Source organism: Neltuma alba, unplaced genomic scaffold, assembly GCF_004799145.2.
Source record: "Neltuma alba isolate B1F8T4 unplaced genomic scaffold, ASM479914v2 tig00004928_pilon, whole genome shotgun sequence".
Classification (NCBI taxonomy): domain Eukaryota; kingdom Viridiplantae; phylum Streptophyta; class Magnoliopsida; order Fabales; family Fabaceae; genus Neltuma; species Neltuma alba.
Genome location: NW_021633912.1, coordinates 387151 through 408950, shown reverse-complemented (window position 1 = coordinate 408950; position 21800 = coordinate 387151). Strand labels below are relative to the sequence as shown.

At 39.2% G+C, this 21800-nt stretch overlaps 3 protein-coding genes across 9 annotated transcripts in view; 2 read left to right on the top strand and 1 right to left on the bottom strand.

The window, feature by feature from the left end:
• Positions 1-6700, top strand: part of LOC114746203 (protein CHROMATIN REMODELING 20) — a 28473-nt gene extending 21773 nt beyond the window's left edge. For 3 of the 4 annotated variants that reach the window (XM_028934409.1, XM_028934412.1, XM_028934411.1), the window contains 12 exons: positions 110-276; positions 600-741; positions 820-969; positions 1055-1110; positions 1663-1966; positions 2132-2270; positions 2482-2543; positions 2733-2959; positions 3709-3912; positions 4533-4611; positions 4681-4913; positions 5992-6700. In XM_028934409.1, coding sequence (XP_028790242.1) covers positions 110-276; positions 600-741; positions 820-969; positions 1055-1110; positions 1663-1966; positions 2132-2270; positions 2482-2543; positions 2733-2959; positions 3709-3912; positions 4533-4611; positions 4681-4913; positions 5992-6376 — 2148 coding nt within the window. In that variant the 3' untranslated portion in view covers positions 6377-6700. The remainder of the gene's footprint in view (positions 1-109; positions 277-599; positions 742-819; positions 970-1054; positions 1111-1662; positions 1967-2131; positions 2271-2481; positions 2544-2732; positions 2960-3708; positions 3913-4532; positions 4612-4680; positions 4914-5991) is intronic. The other variant, XM_028934410.1, reaches the window with a different exon arrangement.
• A 139-nt stretch (positions 6701-6839) lies between these two features.
• Positions 6840-9755, bottom strand: LOC114746206 (uncharacterized). The gene is made up of 2 exons (XM_028934416.1): positions 9435-9755; positions 6840-8799 (listed from the first exon to the last, which is right to left on the bottom strand). Exons 1-2 carry the CDS (start codon positions 9532-9534, stop codon positions 7190-7192), a joined length of 1710 nt encoding a protein of 569 aa, XP_028790249.1. The 5' UTR covers positions 9535-9755; the 3' UTR covers positions 6840-7189.
• An 8793-nt stretch (positions 9756-18548) lies between these two features.
• Positions 18549-21761, top strand: LOC114746207 (protein PHR1-LIKE 1). Of its 4 annotated transcripts, none has more exons than XM_028934419.1 (7): positions 18549-19169; positions 19651-19810; positions 19894-19970; positions 20149-20187; positions 20302-20363; positions 20671-20737; positions 21146-21761. In XM_028934419.1, the coding sequence occupies exons 1-7, from the start codon at positions 18549-18551 to the stop codon at positions 21464-21466; spliced, it is 1347 nt and encodes a 448-aa protein (XP_028790252.1). In that variant the 3' UTR covers positions 21467-21761. The 4 variants fall into 4 exon arrangements, with proteins under 4 accessions (XP_028790252.1, XP_028790253.1, XP_028790251.1 ...); XM_028934420.1 differs by having other exon boundaries at positions 20149-20188; positions 20306-20363; XM_028934418.1 differs by having other exon boundaries at positions 20149-20188; positions 20306-20363; positions 20668-20737.
• The last annotated feature ends 39 nt before the right edge of the window (positions 21762-21800 follow it).

Below are 21800 nucleotides of genomic sequence, written 5' to 3'. Positions count from 1 at the left end.
GTAATCATCCTAATTATTTACAATCAGTGATATATCAAATCATAAATAACATTATGCATTTACATTTTTGCTGGTTAATGGTTTTGGTCTGATTGGTTGGCCATTTTAGGTGATAGCTTTCTTGTACACAGCAATGAGAACCACTGACCTGGGGTTAAGAACTGCACTTATTGTCACGCCAGTCAATGTGCTGCACAATTGGCGGCAGGAGTTTATCAAATGGAGGCCATCAGAACTAAAACCACTCAGGGTCTTCATGCTGGAAGATGTATCAAGGTCTGCTTATTTTTATATTTCTATTAGATTCAATAAGATCCAAAACAGTCCCAGCAGAGCATATTCATAGACGTTTGACACATATACATTACGATCCTGTATATGAAACTCTGAAACTGATTTAGTAGCTTGGCAACACTCAAAACTTAATAATAAGGATCGTTCCACTGAACACTGAACTTGCTTCTACCACTCTAAATTTGCCTTTTTCAATCAGTGCAACATTTTTTTTTTCCATGGTTGCTATTGATCACATTTTTTGCACACATTTTCTACTCATTGGTGAAGTCATTTTGTTCCCAACTTAATTTGCCTTTTGCCAGGGATAGGAGAGCAGAAATACTTGCAAAATGGAGAAACAAAGGTGGCATATTTCTGATTGGCTATACTGCTTTTCGAAATTTATCTTTTGGAAAGCATGTGAGAGATCGACACACAGCTCGAGAAATTTGCCGTGCTTTGCAGGTAGCACAGTGTGCTGGTTCTGTTGTTGCACGTGATTATCATTTGCATTCATTTGACGATATTTGCTTGCTACTGAAGGATGGACCAGACATACTTGTTTGTGATGAAGCGCATATGATAAAGAATATAAAGGCTGGCATAACTCAAGCCTTGAAACAGGTAAAATGCCATAGGAGAATTGCCCTGACTGGATCACCTCTTCAGAACAATCTCATGGAGTATTATTGTGTAAGTTTTCACGGATGTTACAACTTGGACAACTATTGAGTCCTTGTACTTATTGTTTGACCCATCAGCATTATATCTGAATCAGATGGTTGATTTTGTAAGAGAAGGTTTTCTTGGAAGCAGTCATGAATTTAGGAATCGGTAAGTCTTTCTTCACTCATCTATCTGATTGTTATAGTATGATAGGATAGGACCCTCTTCTAAACAAACTTTTACAAGACTAAAAATCAGAAGTAAACAGCAAAGAATGGGAATACTTATTAATAATGCTTTTACTGCATAAAAGATGACTACAACACATGGCAAACAAAACATGCAATACACTCAGACACAACTCTCATAAAAGACAACACAAAGGAGAGGAACTCTAGGACACAGACACATAACAAGTTTACCAATCTTTTGAGAGGATTAGCTCTGTCCATCCAAAGGCCTCAGCCGCACTTCTCAAAATTCTTCTCCGCCTCTCCTCTTCAACCGAAGGGAAGATTTAAAGACCCAAATTTGATGACAGCACCCCTATGGTTAGCTTATTCTATTTGTTTCTCCAAAATAGTAGAAGTCTCCCAGTCAAAGCTCTGGCTAACAAAAGCATCTTTCCCTCTTCCATGTATTTTTCTAAGTTTACAACAGTGATACTAACATAGTATTTTAGCATATGAATATCTTTGACAATTCTTTCTTTATGTGCAGCTTCCAAAATCCTATAGAGAATGGTCAACATACTAATTCTACACTGGATGATGTGAAGATTATGAACCAAAGGTCTCACATCCTCTATGAACAATTAAAAGGCTTTGTTCAACGAATGGACATGAGTGTGGTGAAGAATGATTTGCCTCCAAAAACTGTCTTTGTGATAAGCGTCAAGCTTTCTCCTCTGCAGAGAAAACTGTACAAGAGATTTCTCGATGTGCATGGATTCACAAATGACCGGGCTTCTAATGAAAAAATGAGAAAGAGATGTTTTTTTGTTGGGTACCAGGCGTTAGCTCAGGTATGTGTGTGTCTCGTTGTATTATTTGGCATATGGTTTAATTGGCAAAGCATTGTCATTACTCATCAATATATTTCCCTTAAGCAAGTCTCTTGCATTTGCTATGTTATGGTTGCTTCCTGTTTTCTCCCTGTGTATGGTGACACAGTTTATTGTATGTAGTAGATATGGAACCATCCCGGGATCTTGCAATTGACAAAAGAAGACAAGGATTATGTTAGACAAGAAGATGCTGTTGAGAATTTTCTTGTGGATGACAGCTCTAGTGACGAAAATTCTGACTATAGCGTGCCTGTTGGAGGAGGTAACCTTAATTAGTGCAGCATGTGTGCATACACCAATAACTATCAATTAGTGAACAGATATGTGTTTGGTTGGAACCTTATTTCTTTTCTCATTTCTCAATCACCTATCTTTCTTGACATGATATACATCTGATGGAACTCTATATCATATACTATTCATATGCTCATGTATGCTTGTTTTGCCACATTTGACAACTCCCTGCCTTACAGAGAAGGTTGGATGTGCAAATGAGTTTCTGCGGAGGAAAGATGAGAATGGCTTTTTTCTAAAGGTATGACAGGAAAAAGTTTCAGCTGATAAATCCTGTTCTAGTCCCAATACGTCAAGATATAAATGAAATGCGTAGTTGCTTGGTTACCATTTTGTATTGCATTCTGTCCCCATCATTGGCTTAAAAATATCCTTTCATTATGTTTTTAACAACGTCGTCTCAATGTTGGTGCTCCATATCACTTTTCAGGGTTGGTGGAACGATCTTCTGCATGAGAAAAATTATAAAGAACTTGATTACAGTGGCAAAATGGTTTTGCTTCTGGACATACTAACCATGAGTTCTGATGTGGGTGACAAGGTGTTGGTTTTCAGCCAGAGCATACCAACACTAGACCTCATAGAACTTTATCTATCAAGATTACTTCGACGAGGCAAACATGGCAAATTTTGGAAGAAGGGAAAAGACTGGTATAGGTGTGTTCAGTTCTTTTAGTCTGTCTAACTTGCCAGTCTTGTCAGTCTTTTGATGTGGCTTTGTTTTACCAATCCACGATATGCTGCTGGGATTTTCACTTTGCTTGCATCCTTCAATGTGTGGGTTTATTTCTATCTTTTTCTGTGGTAGTTGCAGCTACGTTTTTAGATTTCAGTCTTGATAGTTCATCTAATCCATTTCTTTCTTTATGTCATTGTCTCACACGATCCTTTGTATTTTCCATTTGGACTTTAATTTTTCATTAGGCAATGCTCTCCTAAATATAGTCTTTGAAGGAGCACCATAGGATATAGGCTTAAAGCTTCTGTTCAGACTACTTATACAAATATTCTCACAGTATATATTTGTGTTGATGTTGTTTTGTAATAAAATGTGCGAGTTCATGCATTATGATAACTGAGATCTCTTGCTAGTTGTACTGTATTTTCTCTTTCTGGTTGTTGAGATCTCAGCAAAGCAGTATGCCCTTATGTGCTATTTTTAAATAAACTGTTCTTGCGCGCACAGAAAATTTCTCCTTGTTTTATCTTGCCCAGTTTGCAGTACAGTGTCTGTCTAATTGAGACTTCCTGATATTCTCAACACTTTCATTAGTTTTAACCATAAGTTAATTATTTCCTGCAACAGTTTATCTCAGTTGACTGCTATGGGAGCTTTATGATGAATACTTGCAAATTGGATAGACCCTATTTTGGGTATTATTTTTAATCCTGTTGTTAATCTCCAGGCTGGATGGAAGGACTGAGAGCTCTGAAAGGCAGAAGCTGGTTGAGAGGTTTAATGAGCCTTCCAATAATAGAGTGAAGTGCTCCCTTATTTCAACAAGGGCTGGTTCTTTGGGTATTAATCTCCATGCAGCTAATCGTGTTGTTATAGTTGATGGTTCTTGGAATCCAACATACGATCTCCAGGCCATCTATCGAGCTTGGAGGTGAGCTAGAGACTTTTGTATATAAGATATTAATCTTCCTTGTGGCATGACCAGAAGCATCAATTCTTTCTTCTTCCTCTGTTGTTGCATTCAGGCAACCTCTATCTCTTTCAACGTTTCTTTTATGTTTTCATCATCAATTAATTTCATCATTCTACAAAGAATTAGAATTTTAAAAAAATACAACTAATTTCACCATTCAAAGTTCAAAAATCCCAATTTCAATCGGGGATTTTGATTCCAACTTCCAACAAGCATGCTTAGTGGCAGCGGCCTGGCATGACAAAGGAGGAAAAAGATGGCAAACCTTTGTGAATGAGTGTTATGATAATCATGGCGGCTTATCTTTACTAGTGACTTGGCTCAGAATAATTTGTATGGTTTCATTATGGAAAGGAATCTTTAAAGGAAAAATCTTAAATGCAGTTCTTTATATCTTTACTATCATGTACCTTGATCAAAATATAACAAGTGTGCTGGTTTCTATTAATAAGGCGATAGGTATATGATTTTCTTCAATCAAACTACGCACTAAGGTTCATACAATTTGGTTATTCACAAAAGTTTAGTGTTCTATCAGTTGATCAAGGTCATGCTTGGAAATCTTTTCCATGTTGCAGGTATGGCCAGAGAAAGCCTGTGTTTGCTTACCGATTGCTGGCTCATGGAACTATGGAAGAGAAAATATATAAGCGCCAGGTAACGGAATGTGATTTGCCTTCTATGGATGTTTGTGACATTCTAATGACAGTGAAATGGTCCGTATAGGTAACAAAGGAGGGGCTTGCTGCTAGAGTGGTTGACAGACAGCAAGTGTACAGGACTATATCTAAAGAAGAGATGTTACATCTCTTTGAGTTTGGTGATGATGAAAACCCTGAGACGTTGGCTGAACTGAGCCAAGAGAATGGGCATTCATTGGAACAAACGATCCCACATTCAAATGGAACCAGCCATTCCGATAAGCTAATGGAAAGCTTACTTAGCAAGCATCATCCCAAGTAGGTTTTCTGGACTTGCAGCTATTATATTTCATTGTTTTGTTATGATTAAGTATGTTTGGCTTGATCTGAAACAAATAAATTATAATTGAGTGGGATTTTTCTTTACATAAATTCTCAAAATTTTGCCACGCAAAGTGATAAGACTTCCAATAAGTGGGGCGTGACTTATCAGAGGTGACATAAGAGGGATTCAGTTTAACAAGCTGACCTGGTCTCATTTTATTTAATTCAGTTTTTATGTTTATGGAGTCCGTTAGCAGAATAAGTGAGCTAGTTAGTTAGTCATGAATCAGGATGAGTCTTTCCATATTTCCTATTTCATTGTTATCATGAGATTGTAGGGAGAGTCAGTTGTTTTCTTGTTAGCAGAGTCATTATGTGTGTGTGTGAGCTCCCCTGTTTAGCAAGGAGTGAGACAAATAATATTTCAGTGCAATTATTTCAGAGATTCTCTTGGGCTATTCTCTTATTTGTGGCAAGATTCTTGCTGTGAGTGAGAGATTAGAGTGCTTCCATTTTCTTTCCTTTTATCTGAATCTGTTTCTCGCGAGAGTACATACCACAAAGATATATCCTCTGCTGCTAGGTACAGCTTTTACAAGCAACAGCGAATTAGTTAATAAGCTGGATTTTCATTTTTCAGTAACATATAAATCCAAGGAGTCTATATGCAGCTGAGCTTATACCACCAAAACATTGTCTTCTAAGCTGGCTTATACCGGTGATGATTTTTTAGAATATATTGATCGAAATGCTAGATAGGGTGCCAAATTCAGTTAATAACTTTCATACTGAGCATATTTGGGGCGACATGGGCAGCTCTTTTGACATTTAGTTGACGATCATCGCATCAGGACTTATTTGACGTACGCTTTAAAACATTCGTATATTGTGATGGTAATTAACTTGTAAGAACTGAGTTGATGGCAGTGATAAATTAGAGATATCAATATGGTAATTTTCTTATTAGGCTTGGACAGTTAAGCTGAACAAGTTTGTATCTGTAGTAGCAGTATTATGTAGAGACAGAGACTTATCTGGGCATCTGACGTCATCTGATGTGATATTTTGAAAGGTGGATTGCCAATTATCATGAACACGAAACCTTGTTGCAAGAAAATGAAGAAGAAAAGCTATCAAAAGAGGAGCAAGACATGGCTTGGGAAGTATACCGGAAAACGTTAGAATGGGAGGAAGTGCAGAGAGTACCACTGGGTGAATCTCTGCCTGTTCAAAAGCCCCAAGAGCCGAATAATGCACCCCCTGCATCAAAATCCCGCAGCCTTTCACCAACAAGGGTGAGGAGCCGTTTTGTGACCCGCAAATGCACCAACCTTTCACACTTGCTGACGCTTAGAAGTCAAGGCACTAAATTTGGTTGCAGTACGGTCTGTGGGGAATGCGCCCAAGAGATCAGATGGGAGGACTTGAAGTACAGAGATGGAAGAGCAATAAGGTGAAGGATGATATAATTTTATCCGTTGATATTTTAACTAACCAATGCATCTGTTTGTTGTAAATGTTTAATGTCCCGAGGTCAATATATATTCTTTTGTAATATTTATAGCTGTAAATGGATTGGGCTTCATGTTCAAAATCTTTTTGAAGAAATTGTATGGTTACGCTCATGTTCTGTGGGACTATCTTCTAATTGCTGGCGTGGCTTGAAGGTTAACTCGTCTACAGCGAGTCATGCCTAATGTAAATGAAACCTTATACAGTTTGATTACAGTTGCTGATCTATTTTTCATTTTGGGTTCATCATGGAAATTTATGATACCTTACAGAATTTTGAGATTTTTGAATGATTTTTTTTTTGGGGGTGTTTGGAACCGCACATGACCAACGAGCAAATTCGCGGTATTGTCTCGGTGAAACCCAACTCTACCCTAGGTGAACAGAAAGAGCCAATAAAGACTTCAATTATAAATTGAAGCCTTGTCTTTCATTTAAACTAGATATGTAAAACCATCTTGGAATACTTGGATTACAGACAAGTGCTCGAATCATGACGATATATAATTTATTTACATTCTCAATATTCCTTCACCATATCCTGATAGTCTCATTACACTCCCCCGCCTACTTCACAGATGCCCTCGCCTCCATGGCAAATTTTCGCATTTAGTATTTCTGTTTATGTTGCATTGGATATTCCTAGCAACCTCTCAACGGGTTTCATAACTTTTATGCCCACAAGAACCGTATCTATAACTTACAACAACAATCTGAGGCATAGGTAGTCTGAAAATGTATCCGTGATGCGGTGATAGTCAAGTGAAGCATATTTCATCTCCTAACCAATTAGCCTTTTCCTTTGGACCAGTTGGCCCCTCCTCACAGTAAAGCTCTGTTGGAAACAGTTCAACAATGTTCTTCAATGAAAATCTGACAAACAACGGAAGCAGATCGATCATCTTTTTGATTTCAGAACGTGAATCGTAAAGGATGGTAGGACCCCACTCTCTCATGTACTGCAACCAAGATGGCTCTTCAATGGCCTCATCACCCAGATGCTCAGCTGCAACAATCTGATATTTGATGCTTGAATCCACAAAGTGATTGCTTCTACCTGCATCATTACGCACTCCAATTCCAAGTTTGGATGATCCCTGAAGGTAAGTCCCTGGATGAGGGAAGCTAGCGTGCCCATTTTTTGATGAATAAACGATTGGTTTATTCCCCTCTATAAACTCCAAATTAAACGCATTTACCCATTCACCCCCACTATGCTGAGAGAAGAAAACAGACCATAGCTCTCCTGTGAAATTGCTCACGCGAAGCGTGAAGTGTTCCCAATCCCCCACATGCTCTCCTATCCTTTTCATTGCAATGTTCAGAAATCCTACTTTGATGGTGACAGCTCCATTGAATGGACAGAAAACCCACATTGCAATATCAGCGAATGTTCCTCCCAAAGCTGGTTTTACATGAACATAGAGTTCTGCACTCTCAATGTTCCCCCTTTTTAGATCATTTCTGGCTTTGTCATCATCACTAGGTAAATCTATCCAAAAAGCACCATCATTTGTCCCTCCTCTAGGTAAATTGGAGCCCTTGTAATCTATGGCTTCTCCCCACTCACTGCCATCTTTATATAAAAGGGCTCCATTTTTGAAAAACCATTGAACTGATGATGGCAGATATATTTCATCAGGATGGAAGAATACAGTGGGCCCATAATGCTCAATAAGTGCATGAATCTGGTTGAGATTTGGCATTGCATTTAAGGTGGAATCAAGATTCTTCAAGCATGAGATATCTATCTCTTGCTCGGGATCAAAGTGGGTGCTGCAGAAGAATGTCCCGACAGATACACCTCTTCCCAGCGAACCTCTTTTCCTCGGTCTTGTATTACAAACCTGAAAAAGGATTCTTGAAAACCTGGAATTAACGGCTAATAATACATCATTGACCTCACAGGTTTCTGTGAGATCAGCTCTCACACATCTAACTTGTTCAAGACTAGGTTCTTCTGGTTTGGTAGTGACCATAATACCCATGGCTTTGTATCCCATTGGAGGGTTTGGCAACCAAAAGTAACCACATCCATCATGTCGTGAATCAGAGCTCCATATTAATGAGTAGTTTAGGGGCTTTTTCAGAGGTGGAGATTCTAACAACGAGCCACGGGTATGACTAGCTTGAAGTTCAAAAGAAGTGGCTTCACGAGCTACAAGAATATATCCTCTCAATGGCTGATCATTGGACTGGCAATAGTGACCAAGGCAGGAAAAGCCATCGGGGACCTCCACGGGTCTATAAAAAGTAACACCCTCAGGTCTCGCATGCAAGCCATCGTAGCTCCAAACTCTCTCAAATTTGTCTATGCTCAAGACTTCTATTTCTCCGAGGCATATTCTTCCACTAGCAAAGCTACCACCTGAGCCAGATCGTTCAGAAAAGGTTGAAATGAATGATATAATAAATGATGAAACCAAAAACATTTGATAAGGTTGCAGCGTTAGAGAAACATGGATATCGAGAAATGAATCGACTAATGATTTCCCGAATTAGACCTCAATCGTTTATTCTACTAGCTGATCGGCAATAATATGAGCTAGCTGTTTCCACCATTACAAGCAAAAGTGGAAAGTAAACCCTGGCAATTTCGGATGCAGAGAATTCGGATGATCCCAGTTGAGACATCAGATTGGTGAATCAGTGTTTTTCAAAGGTAATTCAACATCCATCAAAGGTGAGGCGCCACCCCCCAAAAAAAAAAAAACAAAACAAAAGGAAGCCCGGCAATTATACGTTCCGACAGACGAGATAATCGCCTTCTGAAGCCAAGAAACTTGACAATGGGAATCTAGAAATTATGATGGCAGATAACATCGGCAAAATAATATATTGCATGGTAAGCATAACGATTAATAAAGTACATGCAAAATGCAGTTGATAAGTGTAATCGATGCTGTGTGTGCAGAGAAAAAACTGTATTTGAAAAAAAAAAAAAAAAAGGGAGAGATGAGCAAGGGAATAGAAATAATAAAAATAACAGCAACAATCAGAAACCTGGAGGCCACGGTGGAAGAGGTGAAGGGAGGGAGAAGGGCTGAGGGTGAGAGGGAAGGTGAGAAGCAGAATCGCCGCAAAAACAGTTGCCCCAAAACATCTTTACATACAATCCATTAAACCTGAAGCCCGACGAAGTCCGCAACTTTATCCTCCACCAATGATTTTCGTCTCTGAAAGTAACGGGGGAAGAGCTCTAAATCTACAGGGTCTTCCTCCTTCATCAGAGAGTTTCTGTAGAGAGGGACCAGTCACTATCTCCTTCCTGTCTTCCCAGCTTAGCCGTCAACTGGTCCAGCTTCCCTCCTCTACCCTCCCCATTCTCTACGCCTCCCCTAACTTGAACGACGTCGTTTTGACTAACTTAAATGATGCTTTCACATATTAGTTTCAAGTTCCGCGCACCTCTTCGTTCCTTTCGGGCATCCCATTCTTCCCCGGCAGCGCCTCCGCTCTTCAACGACCCACCCAGATTTCACTTAATGGCCCAGGTGAAGCGAGCAACTCCAAAGCTGCAACTTTCTGGCATCTTCCTCTCTCGCCTATTAAAAGCTTCAATCAAGCTCTTCGATTGAATTTTGGAATCCATAGAGGTAGACTCGGCATAAGGTGCTCTGTTACATTGGCTGGGTGCTGTTTTGCTTTGTTTCAATGTACCATTTTACAACTTCTTCGAAAGATAATTTCCTCTTTTGAGCGCTCTTTTGCTAATTTTCACTTGTATTCATTCTATTATGGTGCCGTGTTTGTATAGGGGAAGAGCTCGGGTCAGTCTACAATCTCGCACCTTTTCATCTGGAAAAGTAATTTCGTGTTTCTTCATATTTAATCTTTTACTTGTGCCCACATTTTGCTTAAAAGAGCAGAATTTTGAGGAGGTCATGAACGATTATTTCAGTTGTGAGAACACTATACTGATATATTGATGAATGATGCCACACATTTTGATGGGGTATGAAATATCATAATTATTTTTTTTCATATCCCATCACATTTTAGTGTGGATATTTTTATATTGCCATATGAGACTTTCAGGCAAAAGCTGCGTGCTTTGATGAACTTCTCGTATTTTTTTGACGCCTGAGGACAATATAAGGTACTGGACAAAGTTTCTATCTCTCTCTCGCTATAGGTGATCAAGTTAGATAATAATTTTTTAAAAAAAAAAAGTCATAAAAAGGCTTGTTATTACCATAAAAAATTGTGACACGTATATAAAGATCGAGGAGGACGTGGAAGAGAAAGAGCCATGTGAGTAATGCTGTTTCCAATTTCCTTTGAGATTAAGTAGGGGTCTCTCACACAATCATTTGTACCAAACCTGAAAACTAGTTGGAATTAGTTGCAAGATTTGGAAATTTTATGTTTGCTCTCATGGCAGAACTACATAAATTTTATGAAGGAAACTGGACCTGACTTCTTGCTGTTGTTGTTTAGCTTTTGAATGAATTCAGTATTATTTAAAAAAAAACGCATGATTGTTTGGCTATTTCACCGAACAATCTATAATCTATCAGGATCCTGGAAAATGCTGCTTTGACCTTAAATTCTTTGCTGCTTTGAGGTTTGAGTGCATGAGATATATGATTTTTATGCTTGTTGATGCTGAGTAGAACAGTTTAGGCAGTACCCATAGACCCCCTTGCCAGAATTCTTCTCTGAAAATTTTTCCCACCAGCACATTCGACTTTCCTGCGCTGCTAGAGGAAGATGAACGGGATGTGTGAAATTCAGTCAAGTCTGGCTCGATGGCTGAACAACGGAGGTGCTGCTGGGGGAAAAAGAACAGGACGCGCGAAAAAGAACGAAGAAGTGCCGCGGAACTTGAAACTGATATGAAAGGCACAACTTAAACTAGTCCAAGCGACGTCGTTGAAGGGTAGAGGAGGGGTAGTGAATGGCAGGGGCAGAGGAGAGAAGCTCCACCCGCCGTCAACCAGGTCTCCCAGTTTTAGCCATGTGCGAAAAGTCTGATGTGGTGCTATTCTTTTTGGGGGGGATTTGGGCCTTGTTTGATGAGAAGAGAGAGATAATGTCCGCTGGGGCCTTTTTGTGGAAATGCATTTTGGAATCCTGATTTTGTTTGCTTCCGCTGGTTAACTTTTATCATTCACAAGAAGCCATCTGGTTGAGCCGCCAAATTTGATTTCTGTATTCATAAGCGGTAGGCGACGGCTTCATCAACTTCGATGTCCGTTGTTGGGGTTAGTAAAAACAAGCCATGCCTATTGGCAATTGGGTGATTAAAGGACAACTTTCTTTTTTTTTGGTTAATTTGACATACTCGTGCCAAAATTACCAGGGCATGGCGACGTTGAATGGTTTATTTGGCGGGACCGACAAAGAGAGGAAAAGACTCGGGGGAATATTCCGCATCATATTCCATTTATTTGACGAGTAAAAGGCCAAAGCAGACGGAGGAAGCGAAAGGGCAGACCGTCACGTCACGTCAAGCTAAGCTGGATAAAGAACGCCCACAATGCATAATCCGTAGACCGTAGTGGAGCTTCCACTCTCCACCAATACCGCGTCTTTGCTCTTCCTTCCGTGCTCCCTTCTCCCAGCCATTAATTTTTATATTTTTTCCCTTTTCCTTCTTTGTTTGGAAGTTGGGCGTGGAGAAATGGGATCCAAGCCCAACCCAGGCCCAGGCCCAGGCCCTCCACTGGTAAGCCTCAGGGAGCCCATCTTGTACGGGAGAGGCTTTCATAGTAAACGTTTTCTCCTTGGCCGCCATCCCACGTACAGCGGTCCCATCTGATGATCTGAGTACTCCTCGCTTAACGCCTTTTGCATCTTCTTATTCTCCATCCCTCTCTCTGCATTACTCCGCCGCAGCCCTTCTTGATGCTACCCAGAGCTCCGTTCAAAACTAGTATTTTGCTTACGCAAGTCTCCGTCTGGTAGTTACGATTCAAACTCAACTATACCAACCATTCTATTCCTAGCTAATGGCACCTATAAAGCATACTCATGTACATAATCACCACCTTCTAGCCAGACAAAGTCATGGGGAGGCAGACAGCCACCTGTCACCACCACCCAGCTTCAAATTCAATGTATGCGTCCGTTATTTTGTCTCTTCCACCTATCTTCAAAATTCCAGGCGGCAGGATAAAGGTTCAAGTCTTTTAAGACTAGCTAGGGAGCGGGAGGAATATTCAGGCAATTTTGGTCATATCCTTTTGAGTGCAGAGCTGCCGTTATTAGAGCATTGTTTGTGGTTGGATGCGATATCTTCGAAATTGCAGAGAAAAGAACACTGGATCTCATCTCAAAAGCGGCATTCATTGTCCTAAAGATCCCATCCAAGTCTCAAAAGGTCAAAGCGACGCGACGCGACGCAACTAAAGTACGTACGCCCCAAAAAAAAGGGAAAATGACAATAAAATACCACCTGAATTTCAAAAAGACAAATAAGGCACCTGAATAAGCAAAATGACATATAGGGGACTGGGTACCAATCTGGAATTCAGATTTTTGGCTAAAAGACCAAAATGCCCTGTCTGAAAGTGAGAGGAAGGAGAGAGGAAGACACTGATGAAATACGGGAAGGAGAGAGGAGGAAGACGCTGATGAAATCGGGAAGAAGAGAGGAAGGAGAGAGGAAGACGCTGATTTTCGATGGGTTCCCACAGCTTAAAATGTTATTGCCTAGCATTTCTCTAAAAAATTTTGGTTCTGTCTTTGTTCTTTGCATAAAACCATTTTCAGAGAATGTAAAGCTGTGGGAAAGATGAACCTGTGGGAAAGATGAAGCGAAAATCAAAAAACTATGGCAAGCAATTACGTAACGTAACTGCTGTCATATGCGTGCTGGTTTTTGGTAAATCCCACTACGTAAATGGTAAATTTCACTATGCATGTAGTTAATTATGAAAGTTAATAGTTCAATATTTATTGTGACGTACTTCAAATGCACGTTCACTGAATGATTTATTTATGCTTATAAGTTGCCTTTCCGGTGAAAACAGGTTTACAAAACCCATTGAAGAAGTAGTCACTTTCACTATAAAAGTTGTAAATCCCAGTATATGTTTTGTAAAATTCAACGTGAAATTTTATTGGTTTTTACAAACAAGTTGTTTATCTCCTGAAAACATGTTGCAAAACCCATTAACAAAGTAGTCACTTTCACTATAAAAGTTGTAAATCACAATATATTTTGTAAAATTCATAATTAACTACATGTATAGTGAAATTTACAACCACTATAGTGAAAATGACCACTTCTTAAATGGCTTTTGCAACCAGTTTTCAGGGGATGGACAACTTGTTTCTAAAAACCAATAAAATTCCAGACTGAATTTTACAAAACACACAGTGATATTTACAACTTTTATAGTGAAAATGACCACTTCTTAAATGGCTTTTGCAACCAGTTTTCAGGGGATGGGTAACTTGTTTCTAAAAACCAATAAAATTCCATACTGAATTTTACAAAACATAGAGTGATATTTACAACTTTTGTAGTGAAAATTACCACTTCTTAAATGAGTTTTGCAACCTCTTTTCAGGGGATGAGTAACTTGTTTCTAAAAATTAATAAAATTTCATGCTGAATTTTACAAAACACACAGTGATATTTACAACTTTTATAGTGAAAATGACCACTTCTTAAATGGCTTTTGCAACATGTTTTCAAGGGATGAGCAACTTGTTTGTAAAAACCAATACAATTTCACGTTGAATTTTACAAAACATATACTGGGATTTACAACTTTTATAGTGAAAGTGACTACTTCTTCAATGAGTTTTGTAAACCTGTTTTCACCGGAAAGGCAACTTATAAGCATAAATAAATCATTCAGTGAACGTGCATTTGAAGTACGTCACAATAAACATTGAACTATTAACTTTCATAATTAACTACATGTATAGTGAAATTTACCATTCACGTAGTGGGATTTACCAAAAACCAGCAGGCATATGACAGCAATAATGTTACGTAATTGCTTGCCATTGTTTTCTGATTTCCGCTTCGGTTCACTCCCTCTCTCACTACAAATCCTCTTTCCCACAACCAAAATCAACAATCTCTACAGAATAGTGATGCGAAGGAGTAAAATAATAGCATTTCCAACATTCTTCTTTCCTTCTTCCCGCATTTCATCAGCGTCGGTCTTCCTCTATCCTTTCTCTCACTTTCAGCGTCTGTCTTCTCGCATTTCATCAGGGCATTTTGGTCTTTTGGCCGAAAATATGAATTCCAGATTGGTACCCAGTGCCCTATTTGTCATTTTACTTATTCAGGTGCCTTATTTGTCTTTTTGGAATTCAAGTGATATTTTATTGTCATTTTCCCCCAAAAAAAAAGAAGCCGGGGGCGATTATTAATTATTAATAAGTAATAACCGACCAAAAACAAACCCGGGGTCCACAAAGGGTGAAAGGGAGCACACTCATTCCTCTACGTCGTTGCTGGGACCCCATGGAAAAATACTCCCCTGAGGCTGACGTGTCTCCGAAAATTCAGTGGCTTGGCTGCTTCCTTCCTATGTACTCTTTACACTGAAAAGCAAGAGACGACAAAATCGTATGCTCACTCCCACCCTCGCTTGAAAGTTTGATGGCGTGAGATTCCCCATTCTCCTACGCTTTAATTAGTAATTCATTCCGGCGTTTGGCAAAATTAAAAAGAACTTTTCAAAAACATTTTTCTGTAAAACAAGATAAACTTCTCCACGTATTTATTTCGTAAATCATAAAAATACTTTTGACACTATGTTTTGGTTTTCATTCAAACACCCCCTTAATCTCTTCTTTTATTTTTTTTCCTGCCCTTTTGCACTTAACAGTGGTTAAACTCCCAAATCTTTTTTATATTTATGTCCGTAATTACAGGTGAAAAGAGATGCGACTAGAATTGGCTCACGATCTATCTCTCCGGTGCTGCCTATGTGACTAGAGAAGACGAAGCACCGGTGTATGTGCCCGTTTTTTCTAAAAACTGGTTTCAAAAGGAATCCAAACCTCTACATAGTACAGCTTAATTATTAATTGAGTCGGTAGTTTGTCATCGTTGCTTTTACCAGGGAGGGCAAATTACTCTGATCCTAAATATAAGATTCGTATACACATTAGTATAATGGTCTTATATTTAGGACGGATGAGTAATTAGTGTTAATCTTGATTAGGGATCACAATCGTAGTGGTGTTTACCTTGTGGGACCCATGAAGGTTTTTGCGAATGTGTGATTGGTGGGTTGGGGCCTGACATCGAATGGCCTTTTTGAAAGGCTGAATAGGACGCAGGGAGGGGTGGGCCAGCCTTAAAATTATCGCAGCCAGACAGACTCAAGTGGGAACTTCGTACTTATATACGTGCATGACATCACTTTTTTGTTTCTTTAGTATTTGTTTGAACTTTAATCACTCCCAACTGTTGACACTTGCGAGTGCCTCGCTGTTTGATTGCCACTTTGCTTTTCCCTTCTGCACCGCACAAAATGCACTTCCAACCAAGTCCCCCCCCCCCCCAAAAAAAAAAACCCCTCTCTTTCCTTTTGAGCTCATTTCATCCCGCCTTCCTTTCTTTTCTCTTCTCCATGAGAGCCCAAAATAAAATCATATCCAGACGGTCATTCCACTGTAGGGGAGATTTTATTTTTCACTTTTGTTTGGTGTCTCTTTAATTTCTTTTTTTTTTTACGTCTAGTTATATTGATGAGTTATTTTTATGAATTGGATCATTATTCTATCTTATTTTGAGTTTATAATTGAAGAACATGAAGATAAATCAAAACAAATATTTGTTTGGATTTGTGATTTCATATATAAAGTGGGATAAAACTTCATTTTATATACTTATACCTGTCTTGTATGTTTAAAAATCTCCTTTTAAGCTATTCCAAATAACCTCAAGTCGGTACAACTATTTGCAGTCAATTTTAGTCAACAAGGCACCTACAGTTACAACTAGCAATTAATTAAATTAATAAACAGTTTTGAAAAGAAGGGGTTGAGAACATACTTAGTAGTGGGCATATTGGGATTCGGAAACATGCGGGAAGTTTCACAGCTAATACACTGTTGAGAGGAGGGAGGCAAGACCAAAACGCATCGAATTAGTCTGAAGTTGTTCATTCATTTTGGCGTGCACAAAACCTCAGGAGACTTGGGAGCGCAAGAAAGGCAGAACAAGGCCATCGGGAAACTGGCCAAAAGGAGTATCATTCATCATCATAGGAGTGTTTGTTTTCAAGAAGTGTTTTTCTGCAAAACAAGACAAACTCTTTCATATATTTATTTTGTAAATCGTAAAAACACTTTTAAAATCATAGTTTGATTTTTATCCGAACACCCTTATAATCATAATCATAATTACAACGATGATTAATGATTACGTCAATTTGGTTCCTCGCAGCCTTTCGCCACCTTTGCAAGCAAACTACTACAGCGCTTCCTTCTCTCGCTAAACGCAAAAGTCAACACTCGCCTTTGGATGCCACCCCAATCCGACGGCCCACGATTAACAACACCGTCTTCTGCCCAGAGAATTTCCCACCAATCATGCGAGTCAAATACAAAAGCCTTGTACGTCTTTCTTATTAGACGGATAGGGAGAAGCTTGCCTCCTGAAAACTGCTTTTAGATAAATACGATTGCCATAAAGCCCAAATCGTATCCATTCACATTTCCTGCTTCGCTGCATCGTTCTCATTCCCTATTTCCTCCACTCTCCTTTTCGCATCTGCTTTTGCTCAGATTCCCGGCTTATCTAACGTAATACCTGCTTGTTCTTTTCCCTCCCAGTTACAGGTCAGCTTTCTATACGCCCACTTTGAGTTTTTGCCAATAACTCCGCTTCTTTTTGGCTTTAGTTGAGATAATTTGGGTTTTCAATACACCATGGAAACTTCTATTACCTCTACTGCTCTGTTGTTTTTTGTAATTTGATTGATTCCTTACCGTGGATCTTGATCTGTTTTGCTTTTCTTGCAATTGAGTCTCCTAAATAGTCGTTGATAGGACCTTGATAGCACAGCATTCTCGTGCTGTGCTCCTTCCTCTCTCGACAAAGAGTTTTGTTTGCTGGTTCCAATGTGTTTAGCGAAGCAGCGGCTCTCCTTCTTCTGTTAAAAAAGGATTGAATGGATTGCGGGTGGGCGTATCTTCTTCTCGTTGATTGGCGGCGTGGAAGATTTTATATTCGGTAATTGAAACAGATGGTGAATTCCGGCAGGATGACCCTCATGGAATTGAAAGTTCGAGTATCTTGTGTTCAAACTGAACCGACTGCATGATTTAACTCTAACGGTCCCCGCACCCCTTTTCTATATCACCGTTCCCTATCCTAATGGCTCTGACTCCATTCCTTGTTTGCGCGTATTAAAATGTTTAAGTAAGTAATGAATCGAGTTGGGTACCGGGATTCGGTCCATTCCTGTTTTATGACTTCATGTTGTTAGAAGCTGATGCTCGGAAATCATTATGGAACTTTCTTGGGCTTGACCAGCTTCTGCTCTATGCTTCAAGCCAAATAAAACCTTTCTTCCGCAAAACAATTTTAATCTTTCACTAGAAATGGATTCAGCTGTTTAATATCTCCTGTTGACTACCGCTCAAAGTTCGCTCATACTCTTATTAGCCACTGTTCGTTTGCCAGGCACCCCAAAAAAATAAAATAAAAAAGGAATCTTGTCTTTCTTTCAATGATATTTTCCAAGCTTGCCATGCATATGAGCATTGGTTAGTGGGTGGTACAATATTACGTAGCTATTCCTGTTTGACTCCAGCACAGAATTTGTTGATAAGTTGTGTAGTTCAGTATTTTTTGGCCGACCTATAACTACTCCTTTTTCACCCCTGTATATTGACGAATTCAGAAGTATTGTATGTTCAAATTTCTGCATTAATTGCATACTTAGGCTTATTATCTACATTGGGCTAACCGCCATTGTTTATATCTGTTTCCTTGTGTTTTTATTCAATGGCCAACTGAGCTGTTTTATCCTCAGAGACGCCAGAAGCTATGCTCATGACTATTGACATCAATAAAACAGGCTCATGAAATTACTTTGTATTTTGTTATTAATGGTTGAGTAACTGACATTCTACTTGCTTTTCACATCAGGCCGGACAGAGCTGAGTCAATTGAGAGACTTCAGGGTAATGTCTTCATCTTTTCCTCTTCTTCCCACTCGTATTGAAGACAAATATATGAAACCTCTAGATTCTTTTTCCTTGACTGCAGGAGACCTGACTGCAAATCCTGCCTCAGTACAGGCTGCTTCATCAGACTCCAACATTAAAAGCGGTGGGCACATGTTTTCATCACCTTCTAAATGCCTGAATGGCATCGCTTTTTCTTCCTCAATTTCTCAACATGATAGGCAGCATCAAAATTCTCCCTTCATTTCTAAGACATTGAGAAGAGACGATGTAATGCCCCCGCAAGGAACTTCCCTTACTCAGAGTGGGGAAGATGCGTCTTTCCCACCTTCACATTCTTGTTATCCGGAAATACACTCGGCAGCATTCGTTTCTCGACCCCCAGAAAGTGATGATATTTCATGGGGACCAGATCCCTTTCAGGATATTCTTAATCTATCTGTAAATGATTCCGTACAGAACGATCAGATGGAAAATAGTTCTTGTTTTATGTCTGATGACAACTCCAAAAAAACTGATTTTGGGGAGTGGGTAGATCAGTTAATGTCAGTCGATGAATCTCCTCATCCAAACTGGAGCCAGCTTCTTGTTGATGATAATGTACCGGATTCGAAATCAGAGGTTTGTTTCTCAAACTGATTTTGAGCACGGATGCCTTTCTGTGGTCTGATGACTGTTGTTTTAACGCATGAACTATTTTTGGTTAGATTTAAAAAATCTAGTCAATTGTGATCCTGTTTCCTTCTTGTAGATGCTAAATACCTTAAGTGATATGTGTCTAACCCTTGAACCTTCTAGTCATGGGGATAATTGCAGTTCCATAAAGCATGCCATGTGGTTCTCTCTGTTTTTCCCTTCCCTTTACATCTTTCAGCGTGTAGATAAATATGATGTGTTTAGAAGCTTAAAGGTGCTTGATTCTATTTGCAAATGGTTTCAGTATTATGCACATTTCGTTTTTGTGTATGTAGACATTGTGCATTTCTCTTCCCTTTCTGTATCTCTGGTTCTCATTAATTCAAAATACCTTTTTAGGGTGTACATTAATATCGGCCTTTCTTATATATAAGATACTGAAGCGTATCCTACTTTGTTGATGCAGGGGACCCACTCCACCAAGCAGCAGGATGCACCATCTGGAGAAGTTAATGCTCCTCCTACTTCAGCAACGAATGCACTACAAAGTAAGCCTAGAATGCGTTGGACTCCAGAACTTCATGAAGCTTTCGTGGAAGCAGTGAATAAGCTTGGTGGTAGTGAGAGTATGTTTCCTTCTCTTTGCTGTCAAACCTATTGACCTTTTCATAGGTGGTGATGTTTTACACGGTCCCATGTTAATATGCAGAGGCTACTCCTAAGGGTGTTTTGAACCTAATGAAAGTTGAGGGTCTTACTATATATCATGTGAAAAGCCATCTGCAGGTAGTTTTTTTTTATTAAAAAAAAAATCTTCTCTTTAGCTGTATTACCATAGGCATAGGTAGCTACACTAGATCAGCCCCTATTGTCAGAGGCATAGATATCTACACTAAACTAGCCCCTGTTGTCTTTATTGAAGGTTTTTTTTTTTTTTATGAACTGCTTGTTATTTTAATTTCAGAAGTATAGAACAGCCAGATTCAAGCCCGAATCATCAGGAGGTATGTGCATGTGTTTATATAATAACTCCATTGTTTAATATAAGTTGTCCTTTGTCTGTCAAGATGCAAACTATGTAAGGGACATCGACCCCTCTGTTGTCTCTTTCCTATCCGCAGGAGCCTCTGAGAAGAAGTCAACGTCAACCAAAGAAATGAAATCTTCAGACTCGACAGCGTGAGTATTTTCCTTTGTCTACAATCTTCTGCAATCACAGTGCCATACAATTGTTGACTCATCTTATTTCTAGTGCCAGATTGTTTGCTCTTGTTGTATTCATCTGGCAGAGTTCATTATTTACTGAATGTAAATCTACCTTAATTTATATTACATGTATTTGATTATCTCATTGCAATACTTAGAGTTTTACCACGGCAATAATGCTTATTGTTCCCATTTACAATGTCAACTGTTGCTCCGTGTGATTCAGTTGCATTAAATTAAACGATGAGCAAAACCGTATTTTGGATTTTGGTTGCAGTAGCATGGGGATTACTGAGGCGTTGCGGTTGCAGATGGAACTCCAGAAGCGGCTTCATGAACAACTTGAGGTACTTAAGGATCACTTTGTTATACTTCTACTTCAAAATTTTTTACATGCTAAACTTACAAGTCAAATATTGATTGATGATTGCACATCCCCATTGATCATGATAAATGGAAGATTAGTTCTGTTAGAAATTAAAATACCTTGTCAAATGTGTCAGCCTGTTAGGTACTGTAGTTGAAAAGTTGTTTCGAAATACTTTGCTTCTGCCTGAAGCAACTTGTGCTTAGACTGTGGAAGTGCTGCAAATATTCGTAACATCCTACCCCAGGTTTTCTGGTCGGTCTGGGGTTCTTACAGTTTAGGGGTTGTGTACCTTGTAATTCATAGAAGAGGATACTATTTTGACAGGGGGTTAAAATGGGGCTAGCTTTAAGTTTTGGCATATTCTGATGCTATAGTTGTTACGCAGATTCAAAGAAAGTTGCAGATTCAAATAGAAAACCAAGGGAAGCGTCTTCAGATGATGTTTGAGAAACAAAGAGAAATGGAGGACGGCAAACACAAGACATTACCCTCCTCCTTAGACGGGCCCACGGTATTAAATTCCCCCGCGATTGAGGGTCAAGAAACATCTGGAATCAGCAGTATCAATGCAACAACCGCGGGCGAAGAATGTTCTGGGGATGCCTGCACAAAGCAAGAGGTGGAAGGAACTAAAGTTACTAATGAAGAAGAGGCGGGGCATGACCAGTTGGGTGCACCGGCCTCCAAACGGGCGAAAAGCAGGTGACAGCAGAATTCTCTAACTTGCAATGGCATCTAGTATCGCTGCTTCTGGGGATAATTTGTTGGAATTGCCCTTTAAATTTATTATTTCTGTCCAACAATTTCTTGTCCGATTTGGGCTAACCATTCTAGCTGGCTGTGCTACTACTGACATTTGCTGTAGATATTTTTTTTTTTCAATGTTGTTGAATTTGGAAGTTCTCATTGATATCTTGTTGAATTTGTTCTACCTTTATGGTTGAATTAGACATATTAGAATTTACAAGTGTAAGAAATGATCTCATGATTTAATACCTCAATAGCTGAGAAGTTGTAAATTCAATCTTATTTGTATTTGT

What these genes read in the sequence shown, in the direction of transcription:
- LOC114746206 (XM_028934416.1), bottom strand. Translation starts at nt 9,534, where the DNA reads ATGTTTTGGGGCAACTGTTTTTGCGGCGATTCTGCTTCTCACCTTCCC. An exon ending in TCTTCCACCGTGGCCTCCAG is followed by an intron (nt 8,800 to 9,434) that starts GTTTCTGATTGT and finishes GATCTGGCTCAG; the next exon opens with GTGGTAGCTTTGCTAGTGGA.
- LOC114746207 (XM_028934417.1), top strand. Translation starts at nt 18,549, where the DNA reads ATGTCTTCATCTTTTCCTCTTCTTCCCACTCGTATTGAAGACAAATAT. An exon ending in TACCGGATTCGAAATCAGAG is followed by an intron (nt 19,170 to 19,650) that starts GTTTGTTTCTCA and finishes TTGTTGATGCAG; the next exon opens with GGGACCCACTCCACCAAGCA. An exon ending in CAAGCCCGAATCATCAGGAG is followed by an intron (nt 20,189 to 20,302) that starts GTATGTGCATGT and finishes CTTTCCTATCCG; the next exon opens with CAGGAGCCTCTGAGAAGAAG.